The sequence below is a fragment of the Sminthopsis crassicaudata genome, chromosome 4 (assembly GCF_048593235.1).
Source record: "Sminthopsis crassicaudata isolate SCR6 chromosome 4, ASM4859323v1, whole genome shotgun sequence".
Classification (NCBI taxonomy): Eukaryota; Metazoa; Chordata; class Mammalia; order Dasyuromorphia; family Dasyuridae; genus Sminthopsis; species Sminthopsis crassicaudata.
The window spans coordinates 54,400,057-54,422,195 of NC_133620.1; the positions used below are offsets into that span (position 1 = coordinate 54,400,057).

The 22,139-nt window shown below is 34.0% G+C and overlaps 1 protein-coding gene across 1 annotated transcript; it reads left to right on the forward strand.

Annotated features, from left to right (window-relative positions):
* Positions 1 to 1,652: 1,652 nt before the first annotated feature.
* On the forward strand, positions 1,653 to 21,707 carry LOC141540583 (flavin-containing monooxygenase 5-like). The gene is made up of 9 exons (XM_074264658.1): positions 1,653 to 1,787; positions 4,046 to 4,234; positions 4,808 to 4,970; positions 6,718 to 6,860; positions 7,458 to 7,657; positions 9,965 to 10,314; positions 15,948 to 16,020; positions 18,444 to 18,744; positions 21,405 to 21,707. The coding sequence occupies exons 1-9, from the start codon at positions 1,653 to 1,655 to the stop codon at positions 21,705 to 21,707; spliced, it is 1,857 nt and encodes a 618-aa protein (XP_074120759.1).
* The last annotated feature ends 432 nt before the right edge of the window (positions 21,708 to 22,139 follow it).

Genomic DNA, 22,139 nt, shown 5'->3' on the forward strand with positions numbered 1-22,139 from the left:
CATTATCTCTAAGCTCCCTTCTCATGTTAGCATTTTGTGATCATTCTATGCTTTTCCCACTACTAAAACTTCATGTGGTTGTGGGATGATACAAGTTGTTAACTACAAAGATTTTTTTTACCACTGGATGTAGAGATAGTGAAGGGGTTCCAGAGTGCACAGACTATTTGGCCTAGAGTCAACAAAGAATTTAATCTAAGACATTTACTGCCTATGTGATTTTATCCAAATCACTTCACTGCCACTTGCCTCAGTTGCCTTCCCCGCCCCTGTAAAATAGGAATTATCATGGTACTTACCTCTCAGGATTGCTATAAGGAATAAATGAGGTAATGTTTGTAAAGTGGAAGCATAGTACAACATAGTACATAATCCATAGTAAGTACTATATAAACACTATTATTATTATCAATATCACATTATTATTGTTGTTATGTGTTATTGTTACTAATATGTAGAACTTGTGAAATTATAGGTATAGGACTCAGGTATGTCAGATCATGATATCATACAGTAAATACTGAATTTGGGTGATTTAGGTTCCTGACCAATTCTATTGGTATGCCAGTCCCATATCCAGAGGCTATAGGCAATTGCTCTTTTGAACCCACAAAAGTTGATGGAATGGCATACTTTCTATAGCATTTCCAATCTCCATCTATCAATTTAGTAACTTAATGGCAGGGATGAAATAATAATGACTAGTTTTGATTAGGCATGAGCTAGGGAAGTACAGGTTGGGGGTGGGAATGAGGTCCATAAAAAGATTATTAATAGAATTTGTCTAATTAATTTGAATTTGAATTTTCATTTGAATTTGTCTAATTAATAGAATTTGAACTCTAAGAATTTGTCCTTTGAATAAGAATCAAAAAATCATAATAAAAATATAGCAGTCTATTTGTTTAATCAAGATTTTGTTGACTAAAATGAAAAGTAAAATAAAAAATCCTATGTTGTCATTTAGAACAGTTGTAATCAAATAAATTAGGTGTTTATTATAGTCCTGACCACATTTATAACACCAACAGATTTATTTATCAGTACAAATCTTTTATATATGAAGATAAAAGGTGGAGGCCAGAGGCAAAGTCTAATTTTCATCCTGAAAATAACTATGAACTAGAAAAAAATTGTTAAACAATCTGATAATTTGGGATATTTTTGTTGTTGCCTATCCTTTATTTGGAAATTCTCAGTAGTATTGTTTTTAGCATACTATGTCAGGAGCTAAGTTTCTTGGGATTCTTTGTTGTTATTGTTGTTGTCCTTTGTTGTCAAAGAGGTTCTCAAAGAGGACCAAATGACATCACTGTGTTAGAGACAAGTGACAACATATCCAACTGTGGCTGAGCAGACCAATATGAGCTCGAAATGCTCTGCCATAGGTCGCACATAAATAGTCCTTATGAACATTTGGGATGGATTCTAAAAGAACTGACAAGTGGTCTTTGATATTACCAAGGTTCTAAGGATAATCTAAAAATAGCGATTACATGAGTTTCAACTGAATCTAGCAATAGCATAACAGCCTGCTCATTTCAATGAAATTCTGAAATACAAAATAAATAACACAGTGATAAAATGTAATTTTACTTCCAAAATAATAGAACTAAAAGACCTTTATGATTGTGTTTCTGATACAGAAGGTCATGCCAATGAAAAGAGTTGCAGTGATTGGAGCTGGGGTCAGTGGCATAAGTGCCATTAAGTGTTGTTTAGAAGAAGGACTAGAACCTACCTGCTTTGAAGGAAGCAATGACATTGGGGGACTCTGGAGATACCAGGTAAATTTCAACTTTTTGCTAATGCCTGACATCTATCTGTATGTGAGGGTTTTATTTTTTACCCTCCATTATCAGAGAAGCAAATTGACTAAAAACCTCCCAATCAACAAGTATATATTAGGCACTTCCTATATGCCAAGCACTGCTTTAAGCTCTGAGTTTACAAAGAAAAAAAATTAATAATTCTTGCCCCCAATGAATAGTAAAATACATGAAATAGTTTATTTTTATTATAATATCTAACTAAAGAATTCCAAGTAGTATCAAGGAAAGATAAAAAGGTTTTAAGTGATTAATAAAAAGAAATTGAAGAAAGCAATAGCATGGGAAAGACAAGAGGTCTTCAAGAAAATCAAAGTTATTAAGAGATGTTTCATAGAAAAACTGAGCATGATAAAAGACAAAAATTGTAGTGTTTTAGCAGAAGCAAAGGAAATTACGACAAGGTGGCAAGAATACACAAAAGAACTATACAATAAAGATCTTTATATCACCATTAACTATGATAGTATGGTTACTTGTTTAGAGCTAGACATCCTGGAGAATGAAATCGTGAGCTTTAGGAAGCATTACTAACTAAAAGGCTTGTGGAGGTGATGGAATTCCATCTGAGCTATTTAGAATCCTAAGAGATGATGCTGTTAAAATGCTGTACTCAATATGCCAGCAAATTTGGAAACTTAAAAGTGGAACAGATCCTAAAGAAGGACAATTCCAAGGAATGTTTAGATTACCGAATAGGCCAGCAAGATTTTGCTTAATATTCTATAAACTAGACTTCAGCAAAACTGAAAATTACCAGCAAAGCACACTGGTTTTGAAGAGATAGAGGAACTAGAGATCAAATTGTCAACATTCACTGTATCTTCCTCTAAAGAAGAACTGATTGTTAATTGTCAGCACTCTCTGAATTCTGTATTCTGAAGTAAAGATAGTAATTTTATCCTGCCCCCTACTGCCTCTGATTAAGTGCTATAACCAATTCTTTGTGCTTTCCTCTTTACCTTTAAGATGGAGCTGTGCTCCTGGGGTAAAGGGAGTGCCCCAAGCTTCCAATGTAGATCTGAACCTTGGCTTTGAGCACAGGAGTCCCTTGTGTTTATAGGAGATAGCTTTGCCTTCTCTGTTCAGGAAACAGCCTGGTTTCCCAGCGTTTACCTTCTGAGATGGGACTGGAAGCTGCCCTATTGATTTGCTCCTTTACTAAACCAAGGACTGAGGGTCTTACTTGCTGATTTGCCATGATTAAGACCCTCTCACCACTTTCCCAGAGTCTATCTGATCTGGACTGAACATCCTTTTCACGACAATGAGACTGACCTTTCTTGAAGTTTTTTCAGTCTATCTTGAGTTGGAGAGAGGTTTGAGTCATGTGGTTTTCAAGGGAAACTGGGAGAGTTAGAGCAGCTTTCTAACTTTACTCTGCCTTCTTGGCTCTGCCTTTGGAAGTCTAAACTATCGAGTAGCTACTCCTTGTACAGAAAATGGAAGAGAGAGTTAATAGAGATAATTAAAGCAATCATCCATAATTCTTGTAACCAACTTTGTATCTTCCTTTTTTTCTATAAATAACACTTAAAACTCTGCTGAAGGGTTCCTAATATAACCTGTGAATTCTCTAGCTGCTATATTTTCCACTATCTAGGTAGTGCAATGAATAGAACTTTGATTTTGAATAGAGCATAGGTTAGAAACACCTGAGTTTGAATTCTGGCTCAAACACTTAGAAGATGTGTGATCCTGGGTAAGTCACAATCATTTTATGCTTCAGTTTCCTCATGTGCAAGAGAATAGTAATAATATACTCTTCCCACAGTTGGTTTGAGGATCAAATGAGGTGATATTTTTAAAGGGCTTTAGAAATCTTTAAAAATTCAATAAATGCCAGTGTTATTATAATTAACAAAGGAAGTATAATTATGATGTTACTCCCTCCCACTCTGCCATTGAATAATTTCCATGTTACCCTACCTAGCAGAGCAGGAGGCAAGCAAGTTTCTTGACTCTTAGATGTGCCTTTGAGCCATTTCAACAAATACATTTGTTTCCCAGCACAGGGAAGAAGGGCTAAAGTTTCTAATTACCTGAATGTATTATCTATTTTCAATTATTTATCTTATGACATTTCTTCCACTAATATAGCTAACTGAGAAGGATGACTTTGTCTCCTGCAGGAAAAGTATCAGACCATTGAATTTCATTTTTTCAGCCATTTTGGTATTTTCTTTACACTGACAATCCTTTTAATTTTGGGCTAGGAAAAAGCAGAAGCGGGGAGACCCGGTATTTACAGATCTCTGACCTGCAATACATCTAAGGAGATGACAGCCTACAGTGATTACCCTTTTCCTGATAATTATCCCAACTACTTGCACAATTCCAAAATGATGGAGTACTTACGAATGTACATCAAGCATTTTGAACTTCTGAAGTATATTCGTTTCCTGGTGAGTAAGGAAAGAATGAACACATAATTTACAGCTTGCTCATGGGAGTATAAGTAGACTCATAAATACAGAGAATAAGCTCAAATTTTATTTATTTACTCATTTTACAAATTTACTAATATGAGACCATTAGCATCCAGATCATAAAACATGGAGGGAATTTTTCTTTAATCTAGAAAAACTCCAGATTTCAGGTGTGAAGAAATTCCATTTTGAATGAATTCTACAAGGAAATGTTAGATCAGAATAGAGGTTCTTAACCTGTATACATAAATCACTTGACTAAAAAATTTTCAAATATTTAATATTCAAATATTTCAGAATAATTGATTTCCTTTCTAATCCTCTGCATCTTATCCCATGACTTAAAAACATTATCTCAAGAAGGGATCTATTGTCTTCACCAAATTCCCCAAGGAATCCATGACACAAAACAGATTAAGAATCTCTGAACCTTTATAGATATTATCTCAATTAAGAGTTCAGGAAAAGATGGTAGTAGTCACATACCAAGGTCTAGAATTCTACAAAAACATGAGTCAAAGTGATCTGTGTTTAATCCTTTGTCCCCAGTCAAAGGTATGCAGTGTAAAGAAGCGCTCTGATTTCTCTTCCACTGGCCAGTGGGATGTTGTGGTAGATGCTGATGGGAAGCAGGAATTCTACATCTTTGATGCCATCATGGTTTGCAGTGGCCATTATACTTATCCTAATTTGCCATTAAAGGACTTTCCAGGTAAGTTACCTATAAGGTTAGAAAGAGACATTACAATTTTTAAAAATGAAAACAAGAATTGAGCAATATTTGGATCGCCAGTGGTTTGGAGCAATTGAATAATAAAACAAAACCATTGGGAAAATCTTTGTATTATTTGTATTCTTAATAAATTCAGATTTATTTTTGCACCTGTGAACATATACTTATGGCCATGCTCACATTAAAAGGCATATATATGTACATATACTATGCACTTAAAATATATATAATGTATATGTGTACATATTTATTTATTTATTTAATATGTAGCAGCCAGATGACTTAGTGGATAGAGCACTAGATCTTGACTCAGGAAGATCTGCATTCAAATCCAACATCAAAAACAAGCTGTGTAAACCTGAAAAAATCATTTCATCTGTTTGCTTTAATTTGCTGGAAAAAAGGATTGGCAAACCAGTCCGATATTTTTGACAAAACAAACAAACAAACAAACCAACATGATCATATTGGCATACTAAGGTCGGCAGTGGGAGAAGGAGCCAGGTGGTTCACTGGAAAGAATGCTAGCCCTAGAGTCAGGCAGATCTGAATTAAAATCTTACCTCAACTACTTACTGTGTGACTCTGTATAAGTCACTTAACCCTGTTTGCCTCAGTTCCTCAACTATTAAAATGATTTGGAGAAGGAAATGGCAAGCCACTTCAATAGTTTTGTCAAGAAAACTCCAAGTAGGATCCCAGAGTCAGATATGACTGAAAAATGACTGGGCAATAACCAAAAATGGTTCTTGGACTTACAAAGATTTAAATACAACTGAATAACCAAACAACAAAACAACAGATATATTATCTAATTTTTATATTATATAATGTATATATGTATATATACATATATTGACATAATGCACTTTCATTCAACTCTTAATGCCCTCCCTCCTAACAAATTTGTATTTAACTAATTTGTAATCTTGCCATTTATCAACTTTAATATGCCTATTTGCATATGTATATATGTATTGTGCATATGCATGTGTAGGTATGCATATGCATACATATTGTGTTATTTCTTTCATTAGAAAGTAAGGTCTTTGAGGGTAAGGATTATTTCATTCAATGTACTTATATTTGCCAGAAGTTATGAGATTGGAAATGAGAAAGAGCATTCTAGGCATAGGGAACAGCCAGTGCAAAAGCACTGAGACTGGAAATGAAGGACAGTGTGTGGGAGAAATATAGAGAAAGACAATTTGGGTGCATTAAAAAAGAGAATAATAAGAACGAGGGGGCTGCTTTCAGTGAGATGTAGATATAATTATGTACAGAGTAAATACAGACTAAGTCCAGTGGAGGGAGTGAGAGAGAACACATAAATTATAAGAAGTAATAGCAAACATTCTAAATTCATTGCTCCTTCCTCTCCATCTTCCTTTCTTGACTCTCTTTCTCTTTGTCTCTTTCTTTTTCCCTTCCTTTCTTCCTTTTGCTTTATCTTCCTCTCCCTTTTCTTCCCCTCTCTCTCCTTTCTTTTCCCCCTCCCTCTTCCCTCTTTCTTCCCCTCTCCTCCTCTTTCCCTCCCTCTCCCTCTCCTTCTCTCTCTATCTCCATATGTCTCTTTCTGTGTGTCTCTCTGTCTCTCTATCTGTCTCTTTCTTTGTCTATCTCTGTCTTTCCCTTTTCCTCTCTCCCTCTTCCTCATTTTTCTTCCTTTCCTCTTTTCTTTGTCTCTGTGTCTGTCTATCTCTCCTTATCCTTTCTATTTTCACAGGAATCAAGAAGTTTAAAGGATCCTATTTCCACACCTGGGAGTATAAGAATCCAGAGAAATTTTTAGGAAAAAGAATCGTTGTGGTTGGCATTGGAAATTCTGGAGCTGATGTGGCTTGTGAACTCAGTCATATGGCTAAACAGGTTTGGCTTTAATAAATACATTATCCTTCAAAGAAATCCATTCTCCACCATTCATAAAGTATCTGGATTTCCAGGCATGGATTCACTGTTTCCCTATTTTGTTTTGTTTAAGAACCTGAGAATAAAAGTGCTCCAGGAATCTGTTCTTGCTATATGGAAGTAGTTTAGGTCATGCAAAAAATGAGCTGATTAAACATGATTTTAATAAATGTATTTCTGAGAGGTAGTATGACATAGTGGATAGAGAGCTATTTTCAGAATCAGGAACACTTGGATTCAGGTTCCACCTCTAACTCATACAATTAGTTAACTAGGTGGCAAAGGGCATAAAGTACTGGATTTGGAATAAGGAAGATGAGTTCAATATGCCTTAGATATTTATTAGTTGTATAACCCTGGTCACATCACTGAGACTCAGTTTCTTCATCAATAAATGGAAGAAATAATAGCATCTATCACTCAGGATAGTTATGAAGATTAAATGAGACAATGTGTTATTTTATAAACCTTAAAGTGCTATATAAAATCAAGTAAAGAAAAGGAGGAGAAGGAAGTAAGGAAAATATATTTCATTATACCAATTTCCTTCTCATCTAGGTTTTCCTCAGTACAAGACGAGGTGCTTGGATATGGAACCGTGTTTGGGACAATGGGTACCCCATAGACACAGTACTCTTCACACGCCTTTATAACAACATCAATAAGTGGCTAACAACATCCATGATCAACAACTGGGCAGAGAATAAACTCAATTCCAAATTTAATCACAAGGATTTTGGTCTTCAGCCTCAGCACAGGTATATTCAGAAGTGAGGAGGTGAAGTTTTTTGGGTTTGGTTTTTTTTTTTTTTTTTTTTTTTTTTGTTGTTGTTCATTGAAGTCGGGTAGTCAAGTAGAAAACTTGGAGATGTATTAAAATCCCTATAATAAATCCACCAGGGATCATACTCTAAGAACAAAATATCATCCTTAAAAATGGAAAGCAAAGGAGGGTTGGATGGAAAGTGCAGTGTTATTAAGGCTTTGGGAGAATATGTTTTGGGTTAAATGAACATTGATGTCCCTTTCAGTTCCATAACAAGAATGTGCACTATAACCTTTCCCTAATAAGTTTCTGGGTCATCTTATTCTATATTTTAGTGAGAATGAAGAAATGAAGATGTTGCACTATATTTTTTCATGTGGAATTATTGTGTTGACTTGAGTGTTCAAATGGTACATGTGCAAATTAGATATATGTTCCTAGATCCCATTAACTGATTGTCTACCCTTAACAAAGGCTCAAAGGTCAACTCTCTTGACCCTCCCTTTTTTCTGTACTAGGCATATCAGCCAATGTCATTTCATTTAGTTTTCTTATTTTTCTTTTCTCTTGGATTCATTGATTATTCCAATTTAAAGTTTAGAATAGCAAAGGAAATAAAACTTTTCAATCAATGCCATAAAACTTAGTCTGTTTTATGTAAAATGCCCTTCTTACCAATCTGTGATCTATGACTACTAAGGAGGAAAATATCTTTTTTTTTTTTTTTTAGAATGAAGTTAGAATGTTTAAAAGAGTATGTACGAATACATATACATACATATATATTTATGTATACTATCATATACACACGTACACATTGCATATATACACATCTGAGAGGATTATGGGAAGCTAGATGGCACAGTGGGTAGAGCACTCACCCTGAAGTCAGGAGAACAAAGTTCAAATCCAGCCTCAAACACTTAACACTTAATAGCTATGCGACCCTAGGAAAGTCACTTAACCCCAATTGCCTTATCAAAAAGAAGAGAAGGAGAGGGAGGAGGAGGAAGAGGAAATCAAAGAAACTACAAACCAGAAAATTACTGGTGAAATAAATAAATATTTATGTGATGTCTACTATATAAATACTATAGGCAGTGGGCTAAACTACTTTTATACAATTATTATTTGATTTGATCTTCACAACATCACTATAAGGAAGGTGCTCTTATTATCCCCATTTCTTCATTTGAAGAAACTGAGGCAGACATGGGTTAAGTGACTCTCACACAGGGTCACAGGGTCACACAGTGAGACTAAATTTGAATTTTGGTTCTGAGGTCAAAGCTGAATTCAGGAAAAGGAATCTTTTGGACTCCAAGCCCAGGACTCTATCCACTGAGCCACCTAACTGCTCTAAATGAGGGTTAAACTTGTTCAATGTCACCCAGATAATCAATCACAGACCCAGGATTTGTTCTGGTTCCTTTGACCCTAAATATAGCATGCTTCTAATATTCATTCTTGGAATGCAAAGGCTCAGAGAGACAATATGATATCATTTCACAAAATCAAATAAAATATGGATAGAATAAATTTGAACTTGTTCATCAAAACTTAAGAACTAGAAAATACTCCTTGAGACTTGAAAGAGGCAAACTCATAACCAAAAAACTTACCACTTTAAATTTATAAAAGATATTACACAGAAAGGGGTGAAATATATGGACAGACTGAAAATATAATTAGGTTAAATACATTTTGAAAAATTTATTGATGATAGCCTGTAATAAAACTAGCATATTTAAAGGATTTCTAATCCTTTTTTCCCCTAAGTTCTTAGTTTATTATCAGAGTGTCAGTCACAAGTTCCCTCAAAATTCACATTGGTTCTTATATTCAGAGATAGACTAATGGGCAAAGTAAAGTATGTCAGTGTAGTTCTTCTTAAGCCCTTGTGAATTTATGAATTCTCACAATGAAACAGGAGTGAGAATATAATCAGTTCTTCCCAATTCCAATTTGATACTACCACTAACAAATAAATACATTTTATTTGTATAGATTTGTTTTTTGCCAGGTGTCAAATGATTATGTATTGCAGGACATCTATTTGTAATCTGTAGTTTTGGCCTTTCGATTTTCATCTCTGTAAACCATTGATGCTCAGGAAATTGTACTGTCTGGTGAATTTTAATAATGCTAGATGTGAACAGTTAAGCTAAAAGTAACCTGTCTTTAGGAAAGTATGAAAGAATTGTAAAATACTCTGGCAAAGAGATTCTTCTTCAAAGTTTATTGCTCACCGTCACAAGTCGTATGCTCACTTTCTTTGTGCATACTCATTTTCTCATAGATTTCTAAGTCATCAACCTACTTTCAGTGATGATATGCCCAGTTGCATCATTTCTGGTAAACTGGTGGTGAAACCAAATGTGACTGAATTCACTGAAAACACAGCAATATTTGAAGATGGTACTGAAGAGGAGATTGACATTGTAATTTTTGCCACAGGATATACATTTGATTTCTCTTTCTTGGAAGACAACTTGAAAAATATTGACAGCCAGAATTCTATGTATAAGTTTGTATTTCCACCTTTTCTCGAGAAGCCAACACTTGCTTTTATTGGTATCCTCCAACCAGTAGGAGCCACCATTCCTACATCAGAACTACAGAGTCGTTGGGCTGTACGTGTATTCAAGGGTAGGTATAAGATCCACTTTTTTTCTTTTAATTTGGACCTGAAATTTCACTTCAGTAGGAAACTCCCAATGAGTAAATTTCCTATTGTATAGTCACAAACAGTTGTGTGAAACACTGAGAAATTAAATGATTTGAGCAAGGTCAGACAGTTAGACGGAGGATATAAAGCTATCTTTTTGACTCCCCAAATCAGCTCTCTAGCGAATTTGTTTTTGTGAAATAGATAGCCATGGGACATGAATTGAGAGGAGGATATCCATACCTAATATGTCTTTACTATTAACCTGTCATAATGTCTGAAATTCAATCTTTAAATTTCTACCTCTGTACACTATTGGTGATCATGAAATTTTACTGCCTGGTAAATTTTAATAGTTCCAGATTAAAAAACTATACTAAAATAAACTTGCTCTTAAGAAAATACTAAAAAAAAATATGGTAAGCTGCTCTGGCAAACTGAAGTTTAATCTAATTAAAGATTAGCAAATCAGTTCTTTGGAAATTAAAGGATTTAAGGATTCCAAGTCTCATTATTTATTTATACCTGAGAGAGTAACATTAAGACATCATGAAGGAAAACCTTAATACTGGAATATGGAAAATGTAATAGCAAATATCTCCAGGGATTGTTGTAAGGATAATATGATGTATTTGTAAAGCAATTTGCAAATCTTTTTTTTTTGTTTTATATTTTATTTTAAATTTGTGGAATAAAACAAGCATTTACCATTTACAATTTTAAAAAGATGAGTACACATGAAATTATAAGTCTACTATGCACAGTTTACTATTACTTTAAAAATATACAAAATTATCATGTAAATTTATTTATTTTTTCCTTCTCTTTTGCCCTAGAGATGACTACAATAGAGACAGATAAATCTTTATTCTATACATTTTGTGTATTTATAAGTAGTCAAAATATTCACTCAAAGCTGTTCTGAAAACAATATTGTTCTTACCATATACAATGTTGCTCATTTTGCTTATTTTATGCAAATATTTCCATGTTTTTCTGAAATCAATTAGCTCTTCATTTCTTATAGCACAATAGCATTGTATCACTATCATATATCACAACTTGTTCAGCTATTATTTGTTTAGTCATTCCATATTTTTTCTTTTTTTATTATAGCTTTTTATTTACAAGATATATGCATGGGTAATTTTTCAACATTGACAATTGCAAAATCTTTTGTTCCAACTTTTCCCCTCCTTCCCCCATCCCTTCCCCCAGATGGCAGGGTGACCAATACATTTTAAATATGTTAAAATATAAGTTAAATACAATATATGTATACATGTCCATAAAGTTATATTGCTATATAAAAAGAATCAGACTTTGAAATGGTGTACAATTAGCCTGTGAAGGAAATAAAAAATGCAGGCGGACAAAAGTAGAGGGATTGGGAATTCTATGTAGTGATTCATAGTCATCTCCCAGAGTTCTTTCACTGGGTGTAGCTGGTTCAATTCATTACTGCTCTATTGGAACTGATTTGGCTCATCTCATTGTTGGAGAGGGCCTTGTCTATCAGAATTGATCATCATATGGTATTGTTGTTGAAGTATATAATGATCTCCTGGTCCTGCTCATTTCACTCAGCATCAGTTCATATAAGTCTGTCCAAGCCTTTCTGAAATCATCCTGCTTGTCATTTCTTACAGAACAATAATATTCCATAATATTCATATACCACCATTTATTCAGCCATTCTCCAATTGATGGACATCCACTCCGTTTCTAGTTTCTGGCCACTACAAAGAGGACTGCCACAAACATTCTTGTACATACAGGTCCCTTTCCTTCTTTAATATCTCTTTGGGATATAAGCCCAGTAGTAACACTGCTGGATCAAAGATGTATGCACAGTTTGATAATTTTTTGAGCATAGTTCTAAATCATTCTCCAGAATGGCTGGATGTATTCACAATAATGTATCAGTGTCCCAGTTTTCCTACATTCCCTCCAACATTCCACATTATCTTTCCCTCTCATTCTACCCAATCTGATAGGTGTGTAGTGGTATCTCAGAGTTGTTTTAATTTACATTTCTCTGATTAATCATGACTTTGAGCATCTTTTCATATGGCTAGAAATAGTTTCAATTTTTTCGTCCGAGAATTGTCTGTTCATATCCTTTGACCATTTGTCAATTGGAGAATGGCTTGATTTCTTTTAAATTAGAGTTAATTCTCTATATATTTTGGAAATGAAGCCTTTATCACAACCTTTGACTGTAAAAATGTTTTCCCAGTTTATTGCTTCCCTTCTAATCTTGTTTGCATTAGTTTTGTTTGTACAAAAACTTTTCAATTTGATATAATCAAAATTTTCTATTTTGTGATCAATAATGATCTCTAGTTCCTCTTCCACAGGACTGAGAGGTAAACTATCCTGTGTTTTTCTAATTTATTTATAATTTCATTCTTTATTTCTAGGTCATGAACCCTTTTGAACTTATCTTGGTATGGTGTTAAGTGTGGGTCAATGCCTATTTTCTGCCATACTAATTTCCAATTTTCCCAGCAATTTTTGTCAAACAGTGAGTTCTTATCCCAAAATCTGGGGTCTTTGATTTTGTTAAACACTAGATTATTAAAGTTATTGAATTTTTTTGTCCTTTGAACCTAACCTATTCCATTGATCAACTAGTCTATTTCTTAGCCAATACCAAATGGTTTTGGTAACCACTGCTTTATAATATAATTTTAGATCTGGTACAGCTAGGCCACCTTCATTTGATTTTTTTTTCATTAATTCCCTTGAAATTCTTGACCTTTTGTTTTTCCATATGAACTTTGTTGTTATTTTTTCTAGGTCATTAAAATAATTTTTCAGGGTCTGATTGATATAGTGCTAAATAAATAGATTAGTTTAGGTAGTATTGTCATCTTTATTATATTTGCTCACCCAATCCAAGTGCATTTAATATTTTTCCAATTGGTTAGATCTGACTTTATTTGTATGGAAAGTGTTTTGTAGTTTTGCTCATATAGTTTCTGATTTTCCCTTGGCAGATAGATTCCTAAATATACTATCGGTAGTTACTTTAATTGGAATTTCTCTTTGGCAATTTGCAAATCTTAAAGTGACAAATAAATATATAGAGATATAAAAAAAATAAAATGACACATAAATGCTAATATACTAGTATAGTATATAGGATGATGATATATAAATAAATAGTATACTAGTATTAACTTATCCCCTTGACCCAAATGATGATAGCTCTGTACATTATAAATGTAATATACTATGTACATTACAAATGCCTCATTTGTAATTTGCAACAACCCTAGGAAATTATTATGATGATCCCTAGTTTGTTATTGAGAAAACTGAGTTAAACAGTTAAGTGGATGATTTTGTTGTGGTACCATAGCTAATAAATATTTAAGACTGAATTTGAACTCAGATTTTCTGACTCCACACCCAATGTTCTAACCACCATCCCACCTACCTATCTCTGTTTCATTGCCTAAAATCCTACCCAACAAGCCTTCTCAAGAGTAGTAGAAAGCCCTCTTTAGGGCTTTAATGAAATATTGTTAAAAATACAAAAAGATGTAATGAATAACAAAGGGGAAATAATTTATTTTTTATTAATTTTTATAATTATAACATTTTTGACTACATATGCATAGTTAATTTTTTTTACAACATTATCCCTTGTACTCCCTTCTGTTCTGAATTTTTCCCCTCCTTCTCTCCACCCCCTCCCCTAGATGGCAGGCATTCCCAGACATATTAAATATCTTATAGTATATCCTAGGTACAATATATATGTGCAGAACCGAATTTTGTTGTTGTTGCAAAGGAAGAATTGTATTCGGAAGGTAAAAATAATCTAGGAAGAAAAACAAAAACAAACAAAAAAATGCTCACAGTTCATACTCATTTCCCAGTGTTCCAAAGGGGAAATAATTTAAAGATATCAGTGTGGTTATGCAAAAAGGAATTCACTAACAAAGATGTTAAAAATACATGCCTAGCAAGAGCAGGCATGTTTCATATTTATTTTCTTACAAGATAGATAGATCATGGGTATATTGCACCCATATCTGGCTTTCAACTTAGCATTTGTCCAAGTCTCTAAAGTTGCCCTTGAGGATAAGATGGAGAAAGTGTTTCTAACAGAATAGGTACTATACTAATGTTATTGTTATTATTGATCATGTAGGACAGAACTAGGTGGGATCGTTGGATGAAAATAATAAAGCAAATTTAGGTTGAATGCAAGGAAAAAACACAACATAACAATTACATTTCTATGACCATTAGTGCTGCCTAAAAACAATGTACTTCCTCAAAAAGTGGACACTAGATGAACCTTTATCAAATGTGTTTGAGAGAAGATTTTTAGCCAGATAGAGTTTATAGTAGATCACCTTTGAGGTCCTCTTTAACTCTGAAACATCTTGTTGCCAGATATAGTCCATCTCTTGTGAAGACTCAGTGGCTGCAATCATTATATTTTAGAAATTCCTAGTCCCATTTTCAGAATCAGCTTCTTAATCAAATATCCCCTTCTGGTACAGCTTTCTTCTCTGAAGAACCTTATGTATGAATTTGCATTATTCTGAGAGAAACCAACTTTAAGTCTGTATCATTTGATTATTAATAATAATATATAATATTCTTTCTCTGTCAAAAGACTAGATTAAAGAGAAGCCCCCTCTCCAGCTTAAAAATGTCAAAAGTATTCCAGCTCTTCCCAAGGCATCTGGATTGGGTCTCACACAACTGTGAAAGTGATTTCTGTTTGTTGCATAAACAACATCCAGTTTGAGTTAGTTCTTTACCTGGGGGAAAGAGTTTCTGTCTTTGCATCTCTCCATTAGAGTTTAGGGAAAACTAGATTATGAAGGAAAAACCAAACCAGAGAGAATCTAGTCAGGGTGTCCAGATAGCTAGAAGGGGTTCATGCCTCATAATCAGGCCACATTCTCAGCTGACATGATCCCCCATCATTGAAGGAGATATTGGGAGGGCCTGAGGGTTCTTGAGTTCACCACCTCATTAAATATACACCAATCAGGATTGGATTTCATTTGTTGGGGGCACAAGTCTTATAGATAAGCTTCCCATCATTAACAGGAATAATCTGAAGTGATGTTTCTCAAAATGTTACTTGTGAATTATCAGTGGAAAGAAATGAAATTTGCCTTCTTACATTAGGATTTTTTTTAATTTTTTAGAAAATACATACATTTTACATTTTTTTAAAAATATATACATTGTATATTTGTTTACTGACATCTGAGACCATGGATTATATTTAGTAGCTCTTTTCTTGGACTTTTGTCTCCTGTGAAGATCTAGTTTCTTATATTTATTCTTCATCTGAGTTTCTTATCTTTATTCTTCATATAGAAGACATAATCTCCAAGCTCTTTTCCCCTAATTATTTTTTTTCTATAATCTAAACTACTCTGTGAATGAACTATTGCAACACAATAAGGAAGATAATGTCTTCCTGAAAGGGAAATGCTGCCTTTCCTTCTTTAGGAGATCCCACGTGGGAACTTTGGCTTTGAGTTGCTATTAATAATTATCTCCTAAAATTCCTTCTAATTCAAGGATTTCTCCAGTCATTCCTGCTTAGATTCTATTTTTGTTCCTTTCCTAGGATTGAACAAATTACCTTCACAGAAAGATATGATGGCAGACATTAAACGAACCAGAGCCAAGCTGAACAAACAGTAAGAAACTTTATGGTTGATGAAGGATAATTAAAGTTGCTTTCTCTGCTTGTTAGTTCTAATTTACATTTACTCCTTCTGTCAATTGGGGTTAGAAATATGTTCAGAGCTCTGCCCTCAGAACAATTCCATTAAAATAGTCCTCTCCTTAAAAGACTTTGTACATTATTCCACCAAAATTATTAAAGTCCAACTTTCTTAACTTATATTTACTTAAAGATCAAATCTTTAATAACAGACTTGAGGAGGGAAGTATGTAATTCAGTCTAGCAAAAACAGACTTCTGCAGAAATTCTAACTCTTTTTAAAAAGTACAAATCCATTGAAATTAGTCCTATGAATAAAAATATAAATAAATGAAAAAGCATTTTCAAGTACTTACTGTGTACTATATCAAACAATAAGTATAGGACCATCTAGGTGGTACAATGGATAAAATGCCAAGCCTGGAGTAAAGAAGATCTGACTTCAAATCCAGCCTCAGACACTTACTTTCTGTGGCAAGTCACTTCACCCTGTTTGCCTCAGCTTCCTTATCTGTAAAATGAGCTGGAGAAAGAAAGGGCAAAACACTCTTTATAAATCCCAAAATGGGGTCACAAAGAGCCAGCCATGATTGAAGTATCTAAACAACTAAAACACTGAGTAGGCAAGTAGCAAAAACAACAGTCCCTGACCTCATTCTCTAATTGGGGGCTATGATATAGGAAAGAAAGTTCAGCTACAGGGAAAAGAGAAAGGCCTGAAAGTCCTAAGGGTGAATTACTAAAGTATATGGCTAGTGCTTCGGCCCTTAGGTTACACTGGTAGATCAGCTAATTGTGCTGGGATTCTAGAAGTCATAGCAATAAGATAAATAATAAGTCCTGGCAGTCTTCCATCTCCCCAGAAGGAATAGAATTAGTAACATCTGTCTTAGTCAAGAAGAGAAGCTAAATATATGAAAAATGAGTGACAAGAAAAAAGTCTGACCAAGAAAATAGACCAGGTGGATCTTCCTTCCTTTTGACTAACCTGAATGAATTCTCAATGCCCTAGGATAATGGACTTAAGTGCTGATATGGTGTCAGACAAATGAACTCCCAGCAGTCCTTGATGAGATCTGGGTAGCCTGTTACAGAAGTCAGGATTAAAGAAATATTAATGGTATTTGGCCTTTCTGCCTACCAAAAATGGATTCTGAGAGTCCCATATAGAACTTCTTAACACCGGAGTCAAGATTCTATAGAAAGATACAGAATCTCCAGCTTTGAAAAACCTTCTAATACATTTGCTTATTAGAATGCAAGGTACAACATATTTAGTGTGTTTCAATCTCCTCAATCTAAGATTTCATGAATGGAAGGAGGAAAGGACTGAAGCAGTATTCCATATATAATAGCTAAGACAAACAAAATATATGTGTGTGTGTATAGTTACATGTAAAACAATTTTTACATGTGTTTTTAAAAGTTTGAGTTCCAGATTCTCTCCCTTCCTCCCTCCCCACACCACTCAGATTGAGAAGGTACATGTGAAGTTATGCAAAACATCTCCATAAAAGTCAGTTGCAAAAGAAAACATAGATCTCCCTCCCAAAAAAGAAAACCTTAGTAAAAATAAAGTTTAAAAAGTATGTTTTCATCTGGATTAGCATTTTTCATTATAAATCCTTCAGCATAATCTTGCATCATTGTTTTGCTGAGAATAGCAAGGTAAGACTAGCAAAATGATGTAAGTGGGAATGAACTGCTCATTCTTCAAAATCTGTTAAATATAACTGAAATAAGAGTAGAGTTTGCTTATTAAAGTGCAGAATAAAGGAATGATTCAGAATGATACTAATTTTGTTTTCAAGGCATTCCCCATGAACACTAGAATCCAATAATTCTTCTGTTTGCTGTCCCTTGAACTAGAATCAATCTCCAAATTCCATATATTTTCACCAACTGCTGCATATGCCTGTAATCTTCTCCCTCCTTCCATTTACTTTCTTCTTCCCTGACTTCCTTCAAGTCTTTCTGACTTGAATCCATTCCTAATCTTATAATTATTTCCCTCTGAAAGAATTTCTAATCTATATGTTTTATATCTTATTTGAATATAATTGCTTTCATGTTATCATCACCACTATCCCCATTAGACTGTGAGTTCCTTGAAGACAGAAACTATTTTTGGCATTATTTTTATCCCCAATACTTAACATAGTGCCTGGCACATAGTAGGCACTTAAATAAATATTTATTGATTTGACTTGACTAAAAATACCAAAAATACATTTTGCTTAAGGATAATTTTGTAACTTCTTAGAACTCTGACTTTGGGGTAAATTTTATTCATTCCTTCATACTGAAGATCTCCACTAACCAACTTTTATGGAAACTATTATGGAAAGGGGACATAGAGAAAACCTCTGACTTCTCTTCTTTCTCTTTTTGTTTTAGGTTTTTGCAAAGCCCACGTGATACTAGTCGAGTACCATATGTTCAATACATGGATGAAATTGCTTCTGAAATCGGTGTCAAACCAAATGTGTTTTCTCTCTTTCTCGGGGATCCCAAGCTGGCCTTGGAAGTTTTCTTTGGTCCCTGTACTCCATACCAGTACCGCCTAATGGGACCTGGGAAATGGGCGGGGGCCAGGGAAGCCATCCTCACTCAAAGGGAACGAATTATCAAACCCATGAGGACACGGGTTCTCAATGATAATCAGCCTCCATCCTCTAAGTTGTCTTGGCTGTTAAGAGTCTGCCTTAGCCTAGCTTTATTTTTCTTTATTTTAGTAATTAGTAGATAATACTGTCATCATCCTCCACAGTAACACAGATAATTAAGTGATAATTAGGTAACCACTGCATTCTATTTGATTTTGACTAAATCATAGCAACATTTCTCATGCAATTTGCAAAGCTCACAAAATAGTTTTCAGTTAAAGTCTATAGCTACTACTTTAAGGATTTTACCCCAAATTTCTGGGAAGAGATGTTCGTTCTCTCTCTCTCTCTCTCTCTCTCTCTCTCTCTCTCTCTCTCTCTCTCTCTCTCTCTCTCTCTCTGTCTTGGTTACAAAGCATTTGAGGGTGAGAAGTATGAATAGGGATTCCGTGTGCACTGGAATCTGTCCAAACTTATCTTTTTTCATTAACACTCAAATTGCCAGTAATTTTCATCTGTCTATAAACCACTGTTGCAAAAATTAATCAGAAGATTTAACTTAATAAATAACTTAGGAACTTTCAATAGTAATTGAATGATATTACCCAAGAAATTTCCCTTGCATTATATTATAGCCATATTCCTTTAAAACATAATCATAATAGATAATTTTTATGTAGTACTTTAAATTTTGCAAAGCACATTAAATATATTTTATTTCATTTGATCCTCACAACAATCCTGTGAGATAGGTACTATTATTATTCCCATTTGGTAGAGGAGGAAAGTAAGGTACAAGGGTATTTGATTAAGAATTTGAACTCTTCTTTCAGACTCCAAATTCAGCATTCAATCAACTTTTGTAATCTAATTGCACCTAGATACAAATGCCAGCTTTCTTATTTTATTTCTACATGGCTTTGGACAGGATAATTCACTTTTTCTTCATTTTCTACAGGCAAAAGATAGATAACTAATTGTCAGATGTAATAAAGACACAGTTTTTTGTGGAAGGTATCTGTTAAAAATAGATGCTCCTTGAGTTTTCCTTGTAACTCAAATTCTCAGATTCTATATAATTTTTCCCTATTTTACAGATAAAGAAATTAAAATTGAGAGAAGTTCTATGATTTATATAGTCACTCTAATAATCAATGTCAAGACCAAGATGAACCAGTGGCTTTATACATAACTTTCCTCACAATCTCTTCTAGGTGAAAAGGAACTATATGATTTATAGTTCTATCCATATTTATATTGTTATATTCTAGGGAGAATCAAATAGGAAAGAAAACAAATCTTAGAATAATAAACTTGGAGTTAGATGCTCCTTTCTTTTACAGATAAACAAATTGAGGGCTAGTGATTTACACATCATAGACAATAACTTAAGAGAGCCAGTATTTGAATCTATATCTCCATAGAACAAGAGCAATGTTCTTTCCACCATAATATGTCTTCTCTTGGGTTAACCTACACTCATTTACTACATTAATTTACTTCATTAAATCAAGATGAAAAGCATTCAAAAATGCAACTATGATAAAATGCCATCATTATAATTAGAAAGTAAATAAAACAAGCCACCACAATATAATTCTTAAGAGAAAAAAAGACAAAAGCTCACTTTATTGGTCAACTACTTTTGGTGTTTCCTCTCAAAGGATCTTTTGCTCCATTATCCCAGGACTCAGATACATCCAGATTTTAGGCATCCAAGACAGGCAGTATTTGTAGAGAAGGATGGAATCTAAAAATATGGCACCACCTAGGATAGGGAAGGAAGGGCTTTTAAACAGAGATTAGAAGAGAGGAGGTGTTTATTTCTAGGGGGGATTTTTGGTTCCAAATTTAGCAAATGACATAAAATAGGTATTTTTTCATATGTGATAGAACATAAAAAAAATTATACCTGAAATTATTATTATCTATTGATATAGCTTGCTTTTTTATCTTAAAACATCTAATAATTACTTCAACATGTAAGTTTGTAAGCTATACTTATCGTTGAAGCTATTTTTCTAGTTTTCCTTTTATTTTCTTCTGTGAATTAAAAAAAAAATTTCAGTAACCACATGTTTCTTATTCTTTTATATTACTCTCCTATCTCTTCCTACTCCCCAACTAAAAGAAAAAAATACAAAAGATTATGTAATATATATGAAGTCAAAAAAACTAATTATTACATTGGCTTATGTAAAAATGTGCACTTTATTCTGCATCTAGGAACCATAATTTCTCCATCAATAAGTGGGAATGCTTCATCAGCAGTCTTCCGGAATCAAAATTGGTCATTGCATTGATATTAGGTCTTAAGCAAAACTAGTCTAGCTGAAGCTTCAAGGTAACATAAAGGAGAAATAGGAGGTAGCATCATCAAGTGGAGCAATTACAAGGGACCCACATGCCTGGACACCACTTCCACCAAAAGCTAACTAACTAACAATAAACTTGCAAATAAACCCAAGAGTCCGGGACTGCCAGTATTCCAGACCACCACTTTTGCTTCTAAGTCAGTGCCTTCAACCAACATTTGAGGAAACAAATCCAATGGGGAAAGGGTCATCCATCACTACCAGATGCAACCCTGAAAGAGAGACAGGAAGGGGTATGTGCCAGGCAAATGCAACCATTACTATCACCTACATAGACATCCTATTAGAGATAGCCTAAAACCCTAAACCCAAGAGCCTTGGGAATCTCAGACCATCAGACTTGCTCTCATTCAAGTCCAATAACCATTAATAAGTAGAGCTATAACTGTGGAGGAAGAGGTCAGCCTTTTTCATTACCACCAATCACAACTGCTAATCAACTGCCACCAATAGGAAAGAAAGCCCAAGAGCTCCAGGAGTACAGCACCCGCTCCAATATCCCCAGCTTCCAGCCAAATCCTCCAAGCCATTATCCCAAGAAGCAACTGTGGCAGAGATGTAGTCTAGCCGCATCTTCAGATATTGCAGCCATAGCTACTGAAAATCCAGAAAAAAAAAATTGTTTTTTGCCTTTGAAATCATTGGCAATGTCAAATGAGCCAACATCAGAAAAAATATAATTAGGAAATAACATTAAAGCAGACACAGTTTTGCTAACATATCCTAAAGAACATGGGAACTTTAATTCTGACTTATAATTGAAACTTTCTTTCAGAATGTGAGTTCCCAAAGATAAGACATTATCTCCAAGTTTTTACTTGTATCTTTACACAGGATTTTTACACATAGTAAGTGCTTAATAAATGCTTCTGTCATTCATTCATTGTCTTCCAAGGTCTTTTTTTTCCTTTATATTATTATTATTTATAAATTCTCTTCCTGGTTTTTTTTTACCTTAATCAGTTCACACAAACCTTTTCAAATTTCTCAAGAACCAGCTTTTTGTTTTTTTTTCTCATACTATAATAATATTTCATTATAGCTGCATACCATAATTTGACAAGTGATTTCTCCCAATTGATACATGCTCCAATTCTTTGCTAAAACAAGAA

What these genes read in the sequence shown, in the direction of transcription:
- LOC141540583 (XM_074264658.1), top strand. Translation starts at nt 1,653, where the DNA reads ATGCCAATGAAAAGAGTTGCAGTGATTGGAGCTGGGGTCAGTGGCATA. An exon ending in GGGGACTCTGGAGATACCAG is followed by an intron (nt 1,788 to 4,045) that starts GTAAATTTCAAC and finishes ATTTTGGGCTAG; the next exon opens with GAAAAAGCAGAAGCGGGGAG. An exon ending in TCAGTCATATGGCTAAACAG is followed by an intron (nt 6,861 to 7,457) that starts GTTTGGCTTTAA and finishes CTTCTCATCTAG; the next exon opens with GTTTTCCTCAGTACAAGACG.